Source organism: Hylobates moloch, unplaced genomic scaffold, assembly GCF_009828535.3.
Source record: "Hylobates moloch isolate HMO894 unplaced genomic scaffold, HMol_V3 SCAFFOLD_10, whole genome shotgun sequence".
Classification (NCBI taxonomy): domain Eukaryota; kingdom Metazoa; phylum Chordata; class Mammalia; order Primates; family Hylobatidae; genus Hylobates; species Hylobates moloch.
In genome coordinates, this window is record NW_026652285.1 from 98,637,855 (window position 1) to 98,657,425 (window position 19,571).

At 50.9% G+C, this 19,571-nt stretch overlaps 1 protein-coding gene across 1 annotated transcript in view; it reads left to right on the plus strand.

Moving 5' to 3' along the window:
- Positions 1 to 19,571, plus strand: part of MVB12B (multivesicular body subunit 12B) — a 184,619-nt gene that overhangs the window by 150,553 nt on the left and 14,495 nt on the right. Inside the window, exons 8-9 of the mRNA XM_032164755.2 lie at positions 9,696 to 9,751; positions 12,307 to 12,366. Of these exons, the coding sequence (XP_032020646.2) occupies positions 9,696 to 9,751; positions 12,307 to 12,366 (116 nt within the window). The remainder of the gene's footprint in view (positions 1 to 9,695; positions 9,752 to 12,306; positions 12,367 to 19,571) is intronic.

A 19,571-nucleotide genomic window follows, 5' to 3' on the forward strand; every position in this document is an offset into this window, starting at 1 on the left:
GTGGCCTTGAGATCTTGAGTTGTTGACATTTTCCCCGTCACAAATTGTAAAGGACTTTTGAAACGCCACAGGAAAGGGGAGAAGAAAGGCTTGGGGTTGCTGATTATTTACAGCTCGAAGCCCCGAGCAGGTACAAGAATTAAAGGCCTCCCACCACTCCAATTGCATTTAATTTTATTCCGAAAATGACTACCTGCCAATAAGCCTCATTGTTCACCAGCATCTCTGCAAGTACTTTGAGGTACTGTTACCCGAGTTCGCTTAACACCGCTTGACAACTTTAAGCAGATAACAATTGAAATGCTGGTAATGGAGTCTTTTTTTTTTTTTAATTTTTACATTTTTACCACATGACTTTATGACTCTCTTTATCAAGTGTGTTGAAATTAATCCATGTGTTGATTGGAGTATTTCCTCATCCCTGCTGCGTATTGACACGTTGGGGAGGGATAAGGGTTGGCGGCTCTGAACAGCTAGGTATTCCGGGGCAACGGGTGGTCCTAAGTCCGGAGCCCTTGGAGTTGGTCATTGGTGAGTTTGTGTTGAGCCTGCAGAAGTCTGAGGTGTGTGTTTGGAGGGGAGAATCAAGGGATGGCTCTGGAGGACTGCCTTGGCAGGTAAAATTATAGTTCCCATACGAAGGGAGGATGCAGGAGCTATAATCCCTTATCGTTGCCAGGCAAAGTTCCTACAGATTCATGGCAGAGCTGTCTGTGCAAGCAGGAATCCAATTTTATGTCTAAACAAATGCAGCATGCAGATTGGACTGACTGCTTCCCCGAGAATAGCAAAGACAGGCATTCAGGTCAGCTGGCAAAAAAAAAAAAAAAACCCACCACCCCCTTTCTCCTTCTTTAAAATAGGAGGTGGGATTAATACAGTAGCGGATTAGAGCTTTATTTGTTTAAACCTTGCAGAATCTGTAAGCATTCACAATCCCCTTGACTTGTAGTGCCTGATTGTAAAAAGAACAGTTGAATGAGCTCATTGTTTTCTGGTTTTTTTCTTTAATGTATTTTACAAACACTCTGGTGACAGGCCTGACACGCTGATTTCTATGTACTCGCACTTCAGTTTGGGATTACAGCATTAATAACAGAGTTCCATGCATCATGCCATTTTTAAGCATGATCGTTATGATAAAGGGCATATACTTAATTACAGGCCTGCTTAATTACAGCTCTGTTGAAGCTCGTTTGTTTAGGAGAATGCTAATTGTGCCACAGAGCCAGCGGCACATCCTTGCTTTCATCTGCTGGAGGTAGCTCGATGCTGTGGATCAGCATTTTGTTAAAACTGCCACCAAAAATAAAAAAAAATTTTAAAAAAACAACAAGAAGAAGAAAGCACTGGCCTAGTACTGAAAGGAAACCTGCCCCAGCACATGGCTTTTGGTAAGAGCAGAAGCCAGGGTTAGGTGACCAGCCCTCCCTACACGGTGGGTGCTTTATCTCTGTTGTCTTATTTCATTTTTCTTAACCCTCACCGCAGCCCGCAGAGACAGCTGTAGTATTATGCCCACCTTACAGACAGGGCAAGTAAGGCTCAGAGAGGTGGGGTGGCCTGTGCACAGCTGCACGTCTGCACCTGCTGAGCTGCAGCAAAAACTCAGGTCTGCCAAGCTCCAAGCCCTTCCTTCCCTGCCATAGCCCCCCATAGCCCCAGTGCAGGTTACACTCTGGGTTTGAATCCTGGCTCCAGCCAAGCCTCATAACTCCTCTAAGCCTTGCAAGTGGTGTACTAGTTCATTCTTGCATTACTATAAAGAAATACCTGAGACTGGGTAATTTATAAGAAAAGAGGTTTAATTGACTCATGGTTCTGCAGGCTGTACAGGAAGCATGGCAACATTTGCTTCTGGGGAGCCCTCAGGAAGCTTCCAATCATGGTGGAGGTAAATCCAGAACAGGCTCATCACATGGCCAGAGCAGGAGCAAGAATGCCAGAGCAGGAACAAGAAAGCCACAGAGAGGAAGGTGCCACACGCCTTTAAACAACCAGATCTCACGAGGACTCATTCGCTATCACAAGGACAGCACCAAGGGGATGCTGCTAAACCATCCACAAGAAGTCCTCTCCCCACATAACTCAATCATCTCCCGCCCGGCCCCCCCTCCAATACCGGGGATTACAACTGGACATGAGATTTGGGTGGGGACACAGATTCAAACCACGTTAAGTGGTAATGTTGAGGCTTGAGTTATTTGATGCATGTTCACCACCTTGTGTATGGGCAGTAAGCACGGATTTCCTTTCCTTTTCTATTTTGTAGAACTGGGCTTGGGGAGAACTTCTTTACCTCCCAGGTTTGTTGCGGGTGGGGGGCTTTGTCATGGCACACTGAGAGCTCCAGGGCCTGGAGAGAGGGCCGCTGTATACCTGGGTGTCGTCTTTGGCTCTGCCAAGGAAAGGGCAGGTGCTGTCCCTGCATCTGGGTTGTGACTGCAGACTGGTCAGGCAGTGTCGGCGGGAGAAGCCCCATCCAAGCCCTTAGGCTGCATGGGAGGGGCAGGTCAGGGGTGAAAATGTGTGTCTCATTCCCAGCTCTGTCTCTATCCAGCTCCTCGAACAGCATGTCACCCTGCATGGGACTCAGAAATAGACTAAATGCTAGAACATCACAGTCTCTCTGCTCTCAAATAATAACAAAGACAAAATGCTGGTTTCAGCTAGGGAAAAAGAAAGGAAGGAAGTAAACGTGGCTCCCCAGGAGAAGCCAGGGCGGAGATGATTCATGAACATTCTTTTGGAACGCATGAAGAATGCATGCCGTTGATTTTAAGAATTATGATTTGCAAACCTCTAGGTATTTTAAAATATGAAAAGGCTACCCAGATGAGAGGAGACATGGATGTTATGGAATTAAGAGGGGATTTAGCAGTCCCACAGATCAGCTTTCTACCCAACACACAAAATCCCTCCCTAGCTCCCCAGCAAGTCGCTGTCGGCGTCTAGCCCCTTATGCTGTGACCACCATGAAAACGTGCAGACATTTGATAATGTTCACCTCAAGTCTTCTCTTATCTGAACTCCCACTTTTGCTGCAGTTCTCATGTGCTGGACACCATACGGGGCTCTGGGGGTGCTGGGCAGGGTGCTAGGATGAACAGAAATGAACAGGATTGTGCCTTCCTGGGCCATCGAACCTGATGGCTGCTTCTCCTTTCCCTCACGTGGTCTGGCTTCAGGTTCCCTCACCACTCTGGCCTCCTTGAAGGCCCCCCGGGATCACCCTCTGGGAAGGTGGTCCTGGCTCTGAGTGCCCCACTCAAGCTCCAAGTAGACCAGGGTGAGTGACTCCTCATCCATGCACCAGGACTGCGGCACTGTAAACTTATGATGCTCCATTTAAATAGTCAGATCACGTCATTGACTTACTCACCTACAGCCGCCTTCTTTCCTGTTTCCTGCTGTTATTCCACGCCTCTTCCATTCCATCCAACACAGTTGGGTTTTTGGACCTACACTACGAGACTCTTCACGGGTCTCTAGTGAACTCCTTCCATTACATTTGGCCCACGATCACAACTTTTTGAGACTTTACTGGTTTTCACTCTGTTATCGGGTTTATAGACTGCCCACCTCGGCTTCCCATCAGGCATGCATTAGATGAGCATACCCTGTGTGTCTTCATTTGAGTCACTGATCATGCCCTGGGCACCTTTCACAGGGGTCACTCAAGGTTATCATTGGTCTCTTAATCAGCTTCTTGAATGTGTGGTTCAGCAAGTTATGGATTCTGCTAACCTCCACAGTAGCCAGCTGTATTTATCCATCTTGTGTACATAGATAACATGAGAAAATTTGTAAGATGCTTTGCTGAAATCCATATTATTTCAGCATGCTTTAATCTTTGATATACTAGACTTTCTAAAATAAGTGGGATTTGGTGGGCAGATTATCTGCTTAGCAGAGTCTTGCTGGTCCTGGTGGCACTTGCTTCTCTTTGGAGCCTCCCTGTGCTGGTGAGAGGGGCACTGTGAGAGCCCCGCTCCTCTCGATTCAGCTCCCACTGTGAGCTTCAGCCCATGGGATCCTATCACCTCCTCTTTCTTTCCTCTGAGTTTGTTAAAATCTGTTTTCTAGGCCATGTGTGGTGGCTCACACCTGTGATCCCAACACTTTGGGAAGTTGGGCTGGGAAAGTCACTTGAGGCCAGAAGTTCGAGACCAGCCTGGACAGCATAGTGAGACCCCCATCTCTACAAAAAATAAAAGTCTGTTTTCTAGAAGAACATAGGGAGCATCTGACTATGCCCCTCCTTCTGCCGTGAACTCTCAGACGGTGGTGGTCTGTCCTAAGGCTCCCGTCTCTGTCGCTTGACCAGACAGCTCCTCCTTGCAGTCAGGATTAGGTCGGAGCAGGTCTCCTCATCTCTGCTGCTGGTCCAGTCAGGAGCGCGTGGGCCGAGGGGTGGAGCGAGGCCATCAAAGTCCTGAGGGCCCCCCTTGCTGCTGCCTCTTCCGCCTCAGACATTTCAGGAATGCGTCTTCCTTCCCTCCCAGTGGCTGCTGTGGGGCATCCTGCAATGATCTTACATCTCATCTTTGCCTCCTCACTAAGGTGTTACCGCTGAGCCTACCTGAGGGCCAGAAGGTGCCCTCACCCAGACACCTCGACGCCTTCATGTGGAGCAGGTTGGCCATGGGCCCCACCAACTCCCCAGGGTGCCCCAGAAGGTCTGGAAGAGAGGGCTTCACCTCTGGAGGGCAGGTGTGAAGAGGGCCTGCAGATGAACGGGAAGTGCCTCTGAGGGACTTCAGGGCCCACTGGGAGGCAGGGTGAGCACCCTGCCCGCTCCCTGCAGTCTCTCAGTGGCTAAGTGAGGGCCTTGTCCTAATCATATGTGGGTGCGTGTATGCATATGCATACGTATGCACTTACAATGGAAATATATAATTTATACCTTACATATTATATATACAAAATGTAAATCTGCCAGGCATGGTGGCTCATGCCTGTAATCCCAACACTTTGGGAGGCTGAGGCGGGCGGATCACGAAGTCAGGAGATTGAGACCATCCTGGCTAACACAGTGAAACCCTGTCTCTACTAAAAATACAAAAAAATTAGCCAGGTATGGTGGCGGGTGCCTGTAGTCCCAGCTACTTGGGAGGCTGAGGCAGGAGAATGACGTGAACCCGGGAGGAGAAGCTTGCAGTGAGCCAAGATCGCACCACTGCACTCCAGCCTGGGCGACAGGGTGAGACTCCGTCTCAAAAAAAAAAAAAAAAAAAAATGTAAATCTATAATCTATGAAAAGGTATATTTTTACATAATATATGTGATATATATATATATTTGTGTGTTAGGCTGTTCTTATGTTGCTATAAAGGAATACCCGAGACTGGGTCATTGATAAAGAACAGAGATTGAATTGGCTCTTGGCCCATGGTTCTACAGGCTGTGCAGGAATCATGGCACTGGCATCTGCTTCTTAGGAAGCCCCAGGAAGCTTCCAGTCATGGTGGAAGGTGAAGGGAGAACAGGCGTATCACATGGCCAGAGCAGGAGTGAGAGAGAGGGCCAGGGGAGGTGCCATGCACTTAACCAGATCTCGTGAGAATCACTACCATGAGAACAGCACCAAGCCATGAGGGATCCACCGCCGTGACCCAAATGCCTCCCACCGGGTCTCATCTCCAACATTGGGGATTACATTGTAACATGAGGCTTATCAGGGACATACATCTAAACTATGTCAATATATACACAAAAAAAATGCTATTGTTGATATCTAAGTTTTACAAGTGTACCGTCCGTTTTCATACTGCTATGAAGAAATACCTAAGACTTCATAATGTATAAAGAAAGAGAGGTTTAATGGACTCACAGTTCCACATGGCTGGGGAGACCTCACAATCATGGTGGAAGGCAAAGGAGGAGCAGAGGCATGTCTTACATGGCAGCAGGCAAGACAGCATGTGCAGGGGAAACTCCCCTTTATAAAACCATTAGATCTCATGAGACTTACTCATAAGAATAGCATGGCAAAAACCCGCCCCCATGATTCAATTACCTCCCACTGGGTCCCTCCCACGACTCATGGGGATTATAGGAGCTACAATTCAAGATGATATTTGGGTGGGGACATAGCCAAACCATATCAACAAGTTACTTTTTTCTCCTTGATTTGTATTTAAAGCCCTCAACTCAAAGCAGCCAGTCTGGGCAAACCCATTCTTCCTCATCTCCTCTGCTGACTAGCAAGGCAAGAGTGCAGCATGACAGGAGGCCTGGCTGCTGTGGTCAGAAAGCCAGGCTTACGGGACCACCTGTTTTCTAGATCCTTCTCTTTCAAAGACATGACCATCAGTTGGAAGGAGAAAGAAACACACGCTCCTTGTGGGAGCAGGGAGAAACTGCTTAATGGATGAGGGGTTTGGCTTTGGAGCAATGGAAATGTTTTGGAACTAGATGGAGGTGGTGATCGCACACCATTGTGAATGTTCTAAACGCCACTGATTGTTCACTTTAAAATGGTTAATTTTATATGAATTTTTTAAAACATTTCCCTCCCTGCTTAGATCTTCCCAGTTCCTAGAAGTGATTCCCAGGCTTCTTCCATCCATGGCTTTCATCTCCAGCAGCAGCAGGCGGGGGTGGCAGTGAGCAGGGTCCCCAGGTCCTGAGAGAGGTTAGGCACTTGCCCCAGGCTGGAGCCCCCTGCCCAGTTCCCCAGATCCCCGTGCATGGAACAGCAGCCCTCCCTGTCCAGCACAGCCCCTGAGCCTCCAGGCCCTACCCCTGGCTGGGGACCTGGAATGCAGAGGTGACTCGCACATGCACCTACCAGAAGAGAAGAGGAGACACGGGCCTGGCCAGACCCCGGGGAGGGCCTCGGGGAAGGTGTGCTGCAGGAGAGGCACTCAGAAGACTGGAAAGGACAGTTGAGGCACAGGCATAGAAGGAGGAAGGGATGGGTAAGCCGGGAAGAGGGTCAGGTACAAGGGGCCAGAGCCTTCAATGCCAGTCGAGACCCCCATCTTGGAAATCCTGCCCCTCTCTGTCCATTGGAGGCACAGGCAGTACCAACAGCCTCTGACTAGGGAGGCCTCCCATGGGAGGAGCCCCCCTTCCTCTCTGCCACCCCCAGTACTTTCCAGCCCCCTCAGTTCCTGGTGTAATCAGGTCTTTGCACATCCCCTTACCACCTTTGTAACACACAGGATCCCTAGACATACAGTGACATGTAGATAGAAACAACTGTCACCAGTAAGAGGCAGTTCTTCACCCCCAAATACTAATAAGGTCTTTAAAACATCAGAGGCAGAAAGCCTAGGGAATGAATGGCGAGTGGGTTCTGCAGGGGAGCGATTGCCAGGGCCTATGCACAGTACCTGGGCGTGCAGGGAGGACTCTGCTGTGGACCCTGCTGTCTGTCTAGCAGGCAAGAGAAGCCGTGGAAGAGGTGGGTGTGGGCAGAGAGCAGGAACATGACGGGTGAAGAGTGGGCTTCTGGACTTTACTGGGGAGGTCAAGTAGCCTGTACTATCCAGAGCTTTGGGGCCACTGCTGCCTACCTTTGTGACCCCAGCAAGCACCGACTTCTCAGAGCCTCTGCTTCCCAATCTCAAATGATCAGAAGTGTTACGAGTGCCCGGCCCATCTCAGCAGCACTGGGAAGGGCATGGAAGTCAGGTCGGGCAGACGGTGGCGGGAGCTGGCACACCTCTTCCTGGATATCCGGTGGGACTCGACTCTGCCCCTCTCTAGAAGGCTTTGTGGCTCTTCGAGGCTCCTTTATTCATTGCTGAACTTTTTCATCTGTGAAGCAGCACACACACATAGGTACTCAGAGTTCACGTGCAGGTCTGCACACGGGGTGTACTGAACGAGATTGAGGCCTGAATGCGGGATGTACTGAATGAGATTGTTTGGGGCCTTCCCCTCACCCCACTTTCTGGGGAAGTGTTGCCTGTTCGGGCCATTTGTCCTGTCTCTTCCGGCAGCTCACAGCAGGTTGCCAAGCACTACCTGAAATGGGAGAAGGCCTCTGACCAGGAGTCTCTGTCTAAGTCCAGCAGCCACACTGGACAGCGGCCCTTCTAAGAGAGGAGGGTGCAGGGAATGCAGTGACTGCCGCCACTTGTGCTATGTCTTTTTCTTCATGCTGATCCAAGAAGGTTTCGTTTCTTTCCTTCCCTAAAATAAAGCGTGAGCAGAGTTCTATGATGTTTTATTCCCGTATAAACATAGCATGAGCCATTCGTCTTTTCTTGCTGATTGCGAGGATCTGTCCCAGGTTTCTTCTCTTATGTCCTTTCCTCTTCCTTTGCTGCTTTCTGCTTCTGCTACTTTTCTTTGTTAGGACTGAGAAAAACAAATATGACCACTGAAGGTTCCAGAGAAGTCATCATTCCTGGAAACACTGGGGGAAGCAAAGATTGTTGGTCCCGGGAGCGCACTGCCCAACGCTGCCCCCACACTCTACCTGGCTTCCGTGGTGCTCACTCCATTTCTCCCTGAAACCACAATTTACTGCATAGCCACCACCTCAGGGTGCGGCCACCCCTGACTTCGGGGCTCCGCATCCCTGCGCTCATGACCAGGCCCCTTAGAACTGCGGCTGCATGTTCCCGACTCTTCCCAGACCTAAGGAAGAAGCTGACACTGGAGAGGCCCCTACCACTGTCCCAGCAGCCACATGGCTGCCGCATTGGCTCTGTGAATGCCGGTATCACGTCTCGTCCAGTGTGACCTGTTCCTCAATGTGGCAGGATTTCCAGTCCTGGTGTGGCACCAGAGTCCTCCTCTCTGAGGTTATAATTCGTAGAGAAGCACTCACGGAGGCACACCCTGGGTCATTTTTGTCCGTGTGCTTTTGACAGCGATCCCCTGGGACAGGGTGGAGGGAGGGGCGGCCACAGAAAAGGAACCATGCCCCTGGGCCCCTGGTTTCTCCGTCGTTGCGTCCCCGTTCCATGCCCTTTTTCTCGCGTCCTGTTAAAATTGAGCACACTGGTGAGCCTCGAGTCAGCCCTTGACGCCCTGGGTCTGAGTGACTGAGAGTCAGCGACAGCCACTCTTGCCCCCACCTGCCAAGCACCCGCTCTGTGCCAGCGCTGGCCAGGCGCCCCACACACTCCACTTCTGATGCACAGACACCCTGTCATGTAGGCGGCGCTATCTTTTTAAATGTGACTTCAGTTTTTCGTCTTTCAACTTCAGTTGCTCATCTGCAGTCAGCAGCTGGGATTTGAACCCAGCCAATCTGACTCCTGAGCTCCTGTCTCTTCCCACTTAGACTTTCCCCGGAGCCCAGCAGCACCTTAGAGCATGTCTAATGCACGTGCTTACTACCTTCATCTCATTGCAGCCTGTCCCTGCCAGCTGTGTCACCTTCATCCGGCTGCCAGCCCCTGGTGACTCTCCCGTTACAGATCAGAGACCAGACTCCAGGGGTGGAGAGTGGGGGTTCTAGACCAGCCGCTCTCTGCTCCTAGAGCTCTTGTCTACACAACTGCCTGGTGCTCAGGGGATGATGAGGCACCTGCCTCTCTCAGTACGTTGTGTGTCCCGGCAGCAGGGGTGGGACCTGTCCTCTTTCACAGCTCCTGCACATCTGTGCTGGATGTCACCTGGCTCCATCCAGTGACGGATTCATATTCTCTGTTTCAACGTCTTCAATTGCTGGACAACTAAACGCCATCTTCAATACCTTTAATGCCATCTTTTTTTTTCTTCTTTTGCAGCAATGGATGGTGTGCCTTTTATGATTTCAGAGAAGTTTTCTTGTGTTCCAGAAAGTGTAAGTTTTATGCATGATCGCCCTTCCCCTCTGCCACCCCCTAGCCTGAGGTCCCTCCATCCTGATTTACATGGCACGCAGGGCTGTTCTGGCAGCACTCACGCTCCTTCCCCTACCGGAATCTTGTCTGCCTGTGTGTCCTCTCTCCCGCTGGAAGCTGAACCCCGCAACCCAGTGACCGAAACTCCTGAGGTTGGGGGTGGGTCGTGTGCATCTCTGGCCCTATCAGCCAGTGCCCCATGTAGTAGATGTTGGAAAAATGAAGAAAACAACAGCTTGGGGATGGGAAAGTAGCAAGAGGCTGTCAGACAAGCTCAGGTGCACCCAGCCTTTGCCATGCCGCACGTGATTAACCCGACCTGAGCTTCCCTGGTTGTGAATGTTCTTTGTCTCCCAAGTCCAACTTAGTAAGTTTTGTTCGTTCTTACTTAAGGATGACAATTTCCTGTAGAAAGGAGGCTGCCTCGTTTTCCCATTGTCATAGCTGCATTATGCGCTCTGACACGGGGGCCGCCATGCAGATGTGGTGCCTCTAGCTGTGGTCTCCTGTCCACGCCAGTCCAGCATGGGCTGCACCATCCACATCAGCACTCTGGCACAGGCCAGGCTCACGCCATCTTTTTATCAGAGGGAGCGAGGGAGCTGGCTGCGACCGAAGGCCGACTTCAGACTGTGAGGGGCGGCCACCCTGCATGGCAGTGGGGTCTCTGCCTCTCACTGCTAGGGTCGGCCCTCCAATGGCGCCAGCCCCCGAGGTGGCAGTGGCCCCCTCCCAGCTGCACAGGCTTGCCCCACGCTGGCTCAGCAAACCCGTTTCTGGTTTTGATCCTTTCTGCAGAAGTTGGCCTTGAGTAGCTAATAAACATGAAGGCCCCAGCTTGGGCACAGCTAAAGAATCCTTCAGTGTTTTTCTTGGATCCAGCTTAAAACCACCCGGCTTGCGATTTGACCTGCTCTGTAGTTTCCATTTTCGTGAAATAGAATAGGCCTCCTCTGAACCCTTCTGGTAAGCAGCTTAATCTTGAAAAATGCTCGTGACGTGACATGCGGAGCTCCAGTAACTTCAGCCGACTCCACGGGGCCGCGTTGCCATGGCGACGCTGGCGCCTCTCCCGCCGTTCCCTGGGAGAGGCTACTCTGTCCTGCTCACCAGCTCCAGTTGGGAGAATTTAGTGGGGTGGTTAGAGCCTAATGACACAGCAGCTGCACCTCTGCTGGGTCCCGGGCATCGCGGGCAGGCGGCCCCGCTCTCGCGTCCCTCGTTCTGGCAGCACAGAGAGCACCACACTGTTCCATGGCTACTGGCAGAGCAGCCGTGAGCGGAATGTGTGACTCGGTGGCCCCGTCCCAAGATCGCCCTCGCGAATGTGCTGCTGCTGGGCGCTGCCACCTCGGCCACGGCTCCAAGGACACACACCCAGCCAGGCCTGGTGCCCTGCGCTCCCTGCTTTTCTCAGTGCAGCGCCCCGCAGCCCGGCCACGGGGGCCGCCGCTTGTAATGGATGAGGGAGTGAGGAAGGGATTTAACCCGCAGCTGCCTTGCCAGGAGGCGCTGAGACTGGTTTTGAGTCTGGGTCCTCAGACTCCAGAGCCGGCCACGCAGGAAACCCCTGCTGGCTTCGCGGAGGCTCCAGCTCCACTCCCATCCCTGAGCTACCGCCCTTCAGGACCATGAGGGCCCTGGGGTTCTGTCAAAGGCCCTCAGGTTTAGCCTGGGCCCCAGGAGGCTGGGCCAGGGACCCCTCTGGGGAACACAGAACACTCATGTGCCCAGCAGGGACTCAGATCGGGAGCTACATGGACTGGACGCCCTCTGCCCTCCAAGCCTCTGAGTCCAGGCTTCTGTGGGCCTCTAGCTCACTCACTGCCATGTGTATTTGATTTTTCATGCTGTCTGTTGAAAAGCCAGCATTTTTTTTAAGTCTCCAATCTTCATGAAATTATAAAAACTCTCATTAACATGCAATGTTATCATTTTTTCCACATCGATTTCTCAAACGATATTTGATGGGCAGTTGTTTCATTTACCTGGCATTTCCAAAGATCTAGAATCCCCCCAGCTCCTACCCTGGATTCCCCTAAGGAACTCTTCCTCCCTGGAGTTCCTTAAACCTCCTGCCTTACCCAGACACAGTGGCTGGGCGGCCTCCGGGGAGAGCTTGGGCACCTCCGGTTTATAGTTGCAGCGAGAAAGAGCAAACCTTGCCTGTGTGTTCTGCTGGCAGGGGGAGAAGACAGGTGAAGCAGGCCAGCCACGATCAGTCTTCCAGGAGACCTGGGTCCCCCTGGGTGCCACAGACCACAACTAGGCAAAGGTCCCACAGCACAGGGGCCAGCCCCTTGAGGGCCACATTCCTGCAGCAGGCTCTATCGTCACTTCTCCTGCCACCCCCACGCATGACCGAGAGTCCCACTGACTGTCCTCCTGTGGAAAGTGGGTGGAGAAACGCTAGATCACACCGTGGCTTGAGGTGTTACCATTGTCATGCATCAACGTAAGTGTGGGAGGAGCATTTTCCAGCTATTTAAAACGGCAGCTTCATCTGTGTTTTCAGATGCAGCCCTTTGATCTCCTGGGAATCACCATCAAATCTCTAGCAGAAATCGAAAAAGAGGTAAGCAAGCCGTCAGGGCAGGGGAGGGCAGGCCTGGGCCATTGCCTGCACACCAGCGTCTCTCGTGTTTCCCTAGGGATCCACTCCAAGAGAGAGACAGGTAGAGGTGTTCCGTTCTCTTCTAAAACACTTTCGTTTCGCCCAAATGTGCTTCTTAGATAAAGCAACTCAATTCTAGTGTATTTCCTCCTTCCAGTCAAATGTGACCCACGTCTTGTCTTTTCTAAGTCAGAATGTTTTATGTGACAGACGGAGCCTCAGTTCTCCTTTTTTAAAAGAAGTCTCAGCTTTGGGAAGGTGGAGGTTGGAGGACAGGCACCAGGTTGACTCTTCTTCCTCCGTTTGTTTTGTTTTATTATTTGCCACCAGGAGGGGTTTCGGGAAGTGACTGAGCCTCTCCACGATTTAGGGGCAGGTCAGGGTACCCTCCACTGTGCCTCATAAGCTGGAACGCATCTGGCAGCCTGGTTTCAAACAGTTCACACATTTTCCTAATAAAAAAAGGAAGAAGCCCAGGACTGGTGTGCGGATGATAACGCTGAGGAAAGGGAGTTGAGTCAGACCACCAGAGCCCTCCTGTTTCCCTCAGACAGCACGGGGTGTGTGGCTTCTCTTCTGTAGAGCGGGTGGTTAAGCAGTCACAAGCCACAGCCAGCTCTCCTCCGAGAGGAACATTCATCTCAAAGATGGAAATGGTAGAACCATTTCAATATTCTCCATTCCTTGGGGTTTTCTCTTGTGTACCCAGCTAGCAGAAGCCGGCTGCATTATTGAAAGATGGCTGAAATGAAGGAAAATTGAATCAATGTAGTACAACAAATTTCTAAACCTGTCATAGCAAAAACAAGACAAAAAAGTCCCCGTTTGTCTTTGATTTTCAGTAAATCATAAAAGCCAACCTGATTGTCATATATAGATTTTTTTTTCTTTTTTTGATAACTCAGGGAAAAAATGGCTGGCTGGGACATTAGAAACGTAGGTGTGCATAAAATTTCACACCTGCCCTTCTCAAAGCAGGGGAGCTGTGGGTGGCTGTAAAGTCCACCTGCTTATGGACACCCCATTTGCATGGGGCCCTGCATAGGGTGCAGCCCAGGGGATGTGAGGAAGGCCTCAGAGGAGCTGCTGCTGCTACAGGTGGTCACCAGGGCAGAGGTTACACTGACATTATCTCCAGACCAGCCCACTCTGCTGTGGACGAGGGCAAGTCACATACCCGCTGTTTACCATGGGGTCACGGCAGAACCTGTCTCACGGGGTGCTTTGTGATGCCAAATGGATATAGGTGGGTCGTGCTGGCAGCGAGGGCCCCAGCATCGAGCCATCTCCCCTCCCGTTCTGCTCCGGCCTGCCTGTGGGCCTAACAGTAGCACCATTGAAGCACCTGCTGTGTGCTCAGCCTGGGGCCTGAGGCTTTACATACACGATCACTGTTTCCTACCCCGGGATTCCTCCCTGTGTCACGGGGAGAAATGGAGACTCTGAGAGGTGGAGTAACTGGCCCAAGACAAGATGGAGACCCAGGTTGTCATGCTCCAAATCCTCTCCACTTTGACAGAAAGTGGCGGCTCTGTGTCCTTCCAAGGGGGCTCTCTAGGCTAGTGGGAACAATGGGGCCTGGGAGGCCAGTCAGTCTAGTTCCTGACCCTGGGTGGGCCTTTGAGGTACTGGGGTAGGGTGAAGTGGGTGAGGGTCCCAATGTGGGGTCCAGGGCATGTGGTGGGAACCCTGCAAACCTTATTCTCTTCCCCACTCTAAGGACTGAAATCTGTGATTCATTACAATGTAGTGTCTCAATGTTGGGCGCTCCGAGTCACAGTGTGGCCACCCCCAGGAGGTGCAGAGCCAGGGGTGGGGGCACACCCCAGAGTCAGTGCCTGGCTAGAATCTCAGATCTTCCACTGACTTTTCTGAGCCAACATTTCTTTTTCTGCACAATCAGGATAGTAATAATAGTGCTTAGTCCAGAGTCTATGTGGGTATAACTGCAAAGGTCCACTGAATGGCCTGGACCAGTGCCTGCCTCAGTGCTGCTGGCTACCACCGTTATCACAGCCACCACCGTCACCATCGTTACTGCTCTCCTTGTCCACAGAGAAGGGCGTGAGTCGGCACAGGACCACCCATTCCGCTGTCCCGCTGCTCTGTTGCTGGAGCCGAAAGCTCCATCCCTGTGGACCAAGGCCAGCTGTATTTCTTGGTTTTAGTGACGAGTTAAAAAAAAAAAAACAGGTCTGGGCCAGGTGTGGTGGCTCATGCCTGTAATCCCAGCACTTTGGAAGGCTGAGGCAAGCAGATCACCTGAGGTCAGGAGTTTGAGACCAGCCTGGCCAACATGGTAAAACCTTGTCTCTACTAAAAACACATAAAAAAAATAGCCAGGCATGGTGGAGCACACCTGTAGTCCCAGCTACTCAGGAGGCTGAAGCAGGAGAATCACTTGAGCCCAGGAGACGGAGGTTGCAGTGAGCAGAGATTGCACCATTGCACTCCAGCCTGGGCAACAGGGTGAGACTCCGTCTCAAAAAAAATAATAACAAAACAGGTCTGTATTTGCTACTGAAGTAAATTAAAGTCGATGTAAAGAAATGTGGGGGAATGGGGAGAGGTTAGAACTGCAGTGGAGAGCACCACAGAGTTTTTCATTTAACCTGAGGATTTAAAAGTTCCTTATACCAGCCATCTGCATGCACAGCCATTCGCGTAACGTTGATGTCCACACTCTGGCCAACGGGCTCCTTCCGCACCCGTGGCAGAGGCTTTTCTCCGTAAATAAACCTGAAGTTGCTTCTTTTAGCCACTGAGCTCAGCATTGCTCGTGGGAGTTGGGGGCTCAAGGAGAAGTGGTGCCTGGAGCCAGAGTGACTGGCTGTCACTCTCGGACTCTGCAGGTTTGGCCCTGGAGTGGGCTGAGTGTTCCCTGGGTCAGGATGAGTTTGATTTTGTGCCTTCCATTTATAACAGGTCTGGCTGCCCTTAGTGAGGGGCGTGGGGGTGGAGAAGTCTCTGCTCAGAAATTTGCTTTGCTCACTGTAAACCTTTGTGTTTTATACCATTAAACCAAAAAAAAAAAAAAAAAAAAAAAAAGGATAAATACAAGTGGGAGACTGCTTTCAGGATCAGGGCACAGACCTTTGACTATGCCTCCCGCTCGTCCAGAACAGCTCCCCAGGCTCACCCAGGATTCCCAGACAGGGTAGAGAGCCTGGCATCCAGGGAGAGGCTGCTCTGTGCTGGGCAGGTGCTTCCCTTCACGATCCCTCTGCACCCCGTGGGAGGAAGTGGGGTCCACCCATTTACAGAAGTCTGGACTCAAGAAGTTAAGCAACTGGCCAGATTCCCACGGCAGCAACCCAGAGCTGAACAGGGGGGGCTGAGTGTGACCCTGGCTGAATACATGACCGTCTTCATCTACTAAAGAGTGGTCCCAACTTGAAGGGAAATAGAAGTGTGAGCACTGTCCTGTCCTTCCAGAACTGGGGCCAGTGTCCCTCTTGGCAGCGTTAACTGTCCTCACCATGCCCTGCCTGAGGGATGTTTCTGAATTGAAGCCAAAGCACAGTTGCCACCATTCGGCTTCAGGGACGGTCACCCTCTAACAAACTGTGTGACCCTGTGTACCCTGAGCATGGAGGTTAGGGACATGGGCAGCCACAGGGAGCTCCCCAGAGCCAGCCAAGCAGAGCTGCCTTCACCCCCACAAGGACATAGATGGCCTGGCCCAGGAGCTGCCCAGCACTGATTGACAAACAGGGTGTCACCTGGTTGTAGGTGGGTGTCCCTCAGCCCCCAGCATCCTGAGGAGCCCCAGGGAGCATGCGCTGCCGGGCCGGGACAGCCAGGCCACCCTGGAGAACTGGAAGGGGAATGAGCCCATTCAGATGCCGGTGTCTGCAGGGACCCTCATGGGCTGTGTAGGCAGTGGACAGGACACAGCCTCCCCGTGTGGATGCCTGGGATAGGGGACAAATTTGCCGTATAGGCTTGGCTCTGGGGCATGTTCCCAGGCCCCCTCACCCCAAAGTGGAGCACAGGCCTGCTCATCCCAGCCCAGCGCGCGGCACGGTGCAGCGGTCAGGGCACCCGGCAGCTGGAGGAGCGTAGTTAGAGGTGGCTGACCTGCTCTTCACCGGGGTCTCCCCAGGAGTTGTGGTACCTGATGCACTTGGGTGAAATTTCACGAAAAACACCCAAGGACAGTTATGTTTTAAAGTTAGAATCAATGTATGCGCCATTGAGCAAATTTTGAAGAAAAGGATCTTTGGAAAGACAGAAAACCTCTCACGTTTCGGACGTGCTCCGTGATGGCGTGGGTGGCTGAAAGTGAAGGAAGCCGTGATTCATAGAGAAATTCCAACTCAAACGCCGTCACCCTGCTGGCTCCCCATGACAGAGCAGTGGCCTTCTGCCTGGCCATCTTCCAGCAGCCATGTGCTCCTGCCACCTCTGTCACCTCGCACCCAGAGCAGGGGCTTTGCCGTCCTCCCAGGGCCCGCTTACATGGGTCCCAGGCATGAGGAAGTGAATTTTTACCTCATCGTCCCTCAGCCAGGGAGGTGACCAGGGGCTGGTCAGCGGCAGCCTCGTGGCCACCGTGGGCAGTTTTCTGGTCCCCTCCCCTCCAGTTTGGCTCTGCAGGAGGGCAGTGGGTGACCCAGTGGGGCTGTTGTCCCAGTGAAGCCCTTACGGTTCTCCAGACAAAAGGCTGTGTCCCAGAGCCTGGAAAGTGTAATCTCGCAGCCAGCGCCCATGATAAAGCATCTTCTCTGGGCGTAAGGAGATGGGTGTATAAATATTCTCTGTCTCTGCCGCTCTTTATCTCCCTGGTAAGCAGTTGCCCCATTTCTCCAGCTGATGGATTCCCCATCGCAACCAGGGTGGGAGCTGCCTGGCTCTGCAGTCCAGGCAGCAGCTTCTAAAATAATCCTCATGTCTTGGTTACCTGTGTATCCTCCCTCCCCACCCACGGTCCCGCCCTGGCATCCGTGGAAGACCTCACCATCCCGGCCAGGAGGCAGCAGCCTTGGGTGTAGTTTTCATGCTGCGTGTGTAACGACCCGCAAGCCTTGTGAGAACAGGAGTGAACCATTCCTGCAATGACAGAGCACCGGGCAGTGGAGAAGTCCGGAGCGACTTCCAGCCCCATGCGGAGCCGTTTCTACCAGCTGCCAACCTCAGCAGAAACCATAGTGCTCCCCATTCCCTTCCAGGGGTGCCACCGTCAAAACCGTGGCAGAGGAAGCACTCATTAGCCTGCCGCGCTCCTGGCGGAGCAACAGCCTCCATTTTCATTCGACTTTAAAGCCGAAAGATGAGGGAGGGTCTAATTAGTAAAGGGATGCTCTAATATTAATCACCCCCTTAAAATTGACAAGGGAGGCAGTTCATTTAACCACTTAATTGCTGCAGGTTTTTATGGGCTGCTGTTTGCAGACATATTTAATGAAGAAGTTATAAATCTAAGGGAGCTTACAACTTTAATTTTATACCTAAATATTTTCCTTGTTCTCATGTTTGTAGTCAATCCTCAAGAGTGTAGTCACGTGGAATGTTCTTTAAATGAACATATTTACTAACTGGCGTGATTTCAGTTTTTAAAACATTGGTTCCAGCAATTAGGCATTTTTTTCAGTTCCCAGATGACTAGAGAAATTCGTCTTGATTATAATTGCTCTTAGCCACGCATATCTAATTTGTGTCTTTTTAAGTGTTAATTAGTAAACAGTTTGAGCTGACATCTTTATGTGTTTGTGCGTTGAAAAATGGGGCTTATTGCTTATTTAGCTTGGGGCCGATTCCACTAGCATTTACGTCACGATACTGAGGTGGAATTAACAAAAATGCATTTGGCAGCATGAGGTAAAAAGGATTTTTGAATTCAACTTTTAAATGTCCGCATTGCGTGGGCTTCTGCGGGTCTCTTCAAATATACAAGGTTAGCGTAGATTTGGGACCTATGTCCCGCAGGAATAAAGTGAAGCAGATTTTTGTATCAATAATGAAATGGCAGCCTCCCAATTTTATAAAAGCAAAATGTTCCTATTCCCGCACAATTGTTCATTCTTTCTACTTTTGGAAAGCTTTCCTGGTGCTTATTAAATGTTGAAGAATTTTGTGGCGCGAAATGGTGCAGCCTGAAAAATGTGCGGTCCCTTTGCACCATCTAGTGGTCAGATCGTAAACTGCAGCAGGAAATAAGGTGCCTTTTCTCTGCCTGTGAGATTCAACATTTCACCGCCCAGAATCCTTGTTATTTATTTATTTTTCAGTTAGGAAGCTGAAATGTTTGGGGAAATAAATCTGCCTACTTCAGATATTAAAAGATAAATAAGAAGAAACCAACCTATTCTGCTCCCTTTAATATATTGCTAAAAGACACAAAACTATCACCCAAATTCCTACAGAGCTGTCACACTGAGCTAATTCCTGCCCAAAACAAAGAAACCCTACGAATTAGCAAAGTAGATGGCCTTGCAGAAATCATGAGAGAAGTCTGAGGCTTCTTTTCAAATACAGGATATAGCTTGGGACCACCGCTTCATAGACTCTACAAGCGTCTGACCACAGCGCGGGAATCAGTTTTATGCCACAGACAAGATTAGTTATCTTCCCATAAATTGTTGAGGTTCTTTTGGGCAGTTTATCATTCTAAGCAGCTCCCCTGCCGATCAAAATTGATTTTTTAAATATTTAGTGTTTCCTGAGTACCAAGGTTGTCCATATTTATAAAAATGCAAACATTACAGGACCATGTAAAAGGTGAACCTCCCCCTCCGTCCACTCCTGCAGCACGTGCACACACACGCACGCACACATGTTCAGCAGGCTCGTGCAGTACCGCTGGCCACGACCTGCCTCTGCACTATCTAGTATGTCTTACACGTCTTCGCATGTTCCTTTACAGATCAGCCTTACCCTTTTTAATGACTATATGTTGTTCCCTTTTATGATTATGCCATAATTTATCTAAGCAATCCACTATTGACTGACTTTTGAGGTGCTTCCAATTATTCACTATTACACCGCTGCAATAGATTTCCTTGTACACGTGCCCTGGCTCCCGGGTCTTTCCCTGGAAGAGGATGTATGTTAACCATTTGCCTTTTGAACAGGGCGGGGCTATTGGAAGTCCCACCAGTGGTGCCTGAGTGGACCTTTCCTCACATCCTTATTCTCGCTAAGACTCACTGGGACCTTAATGTGCC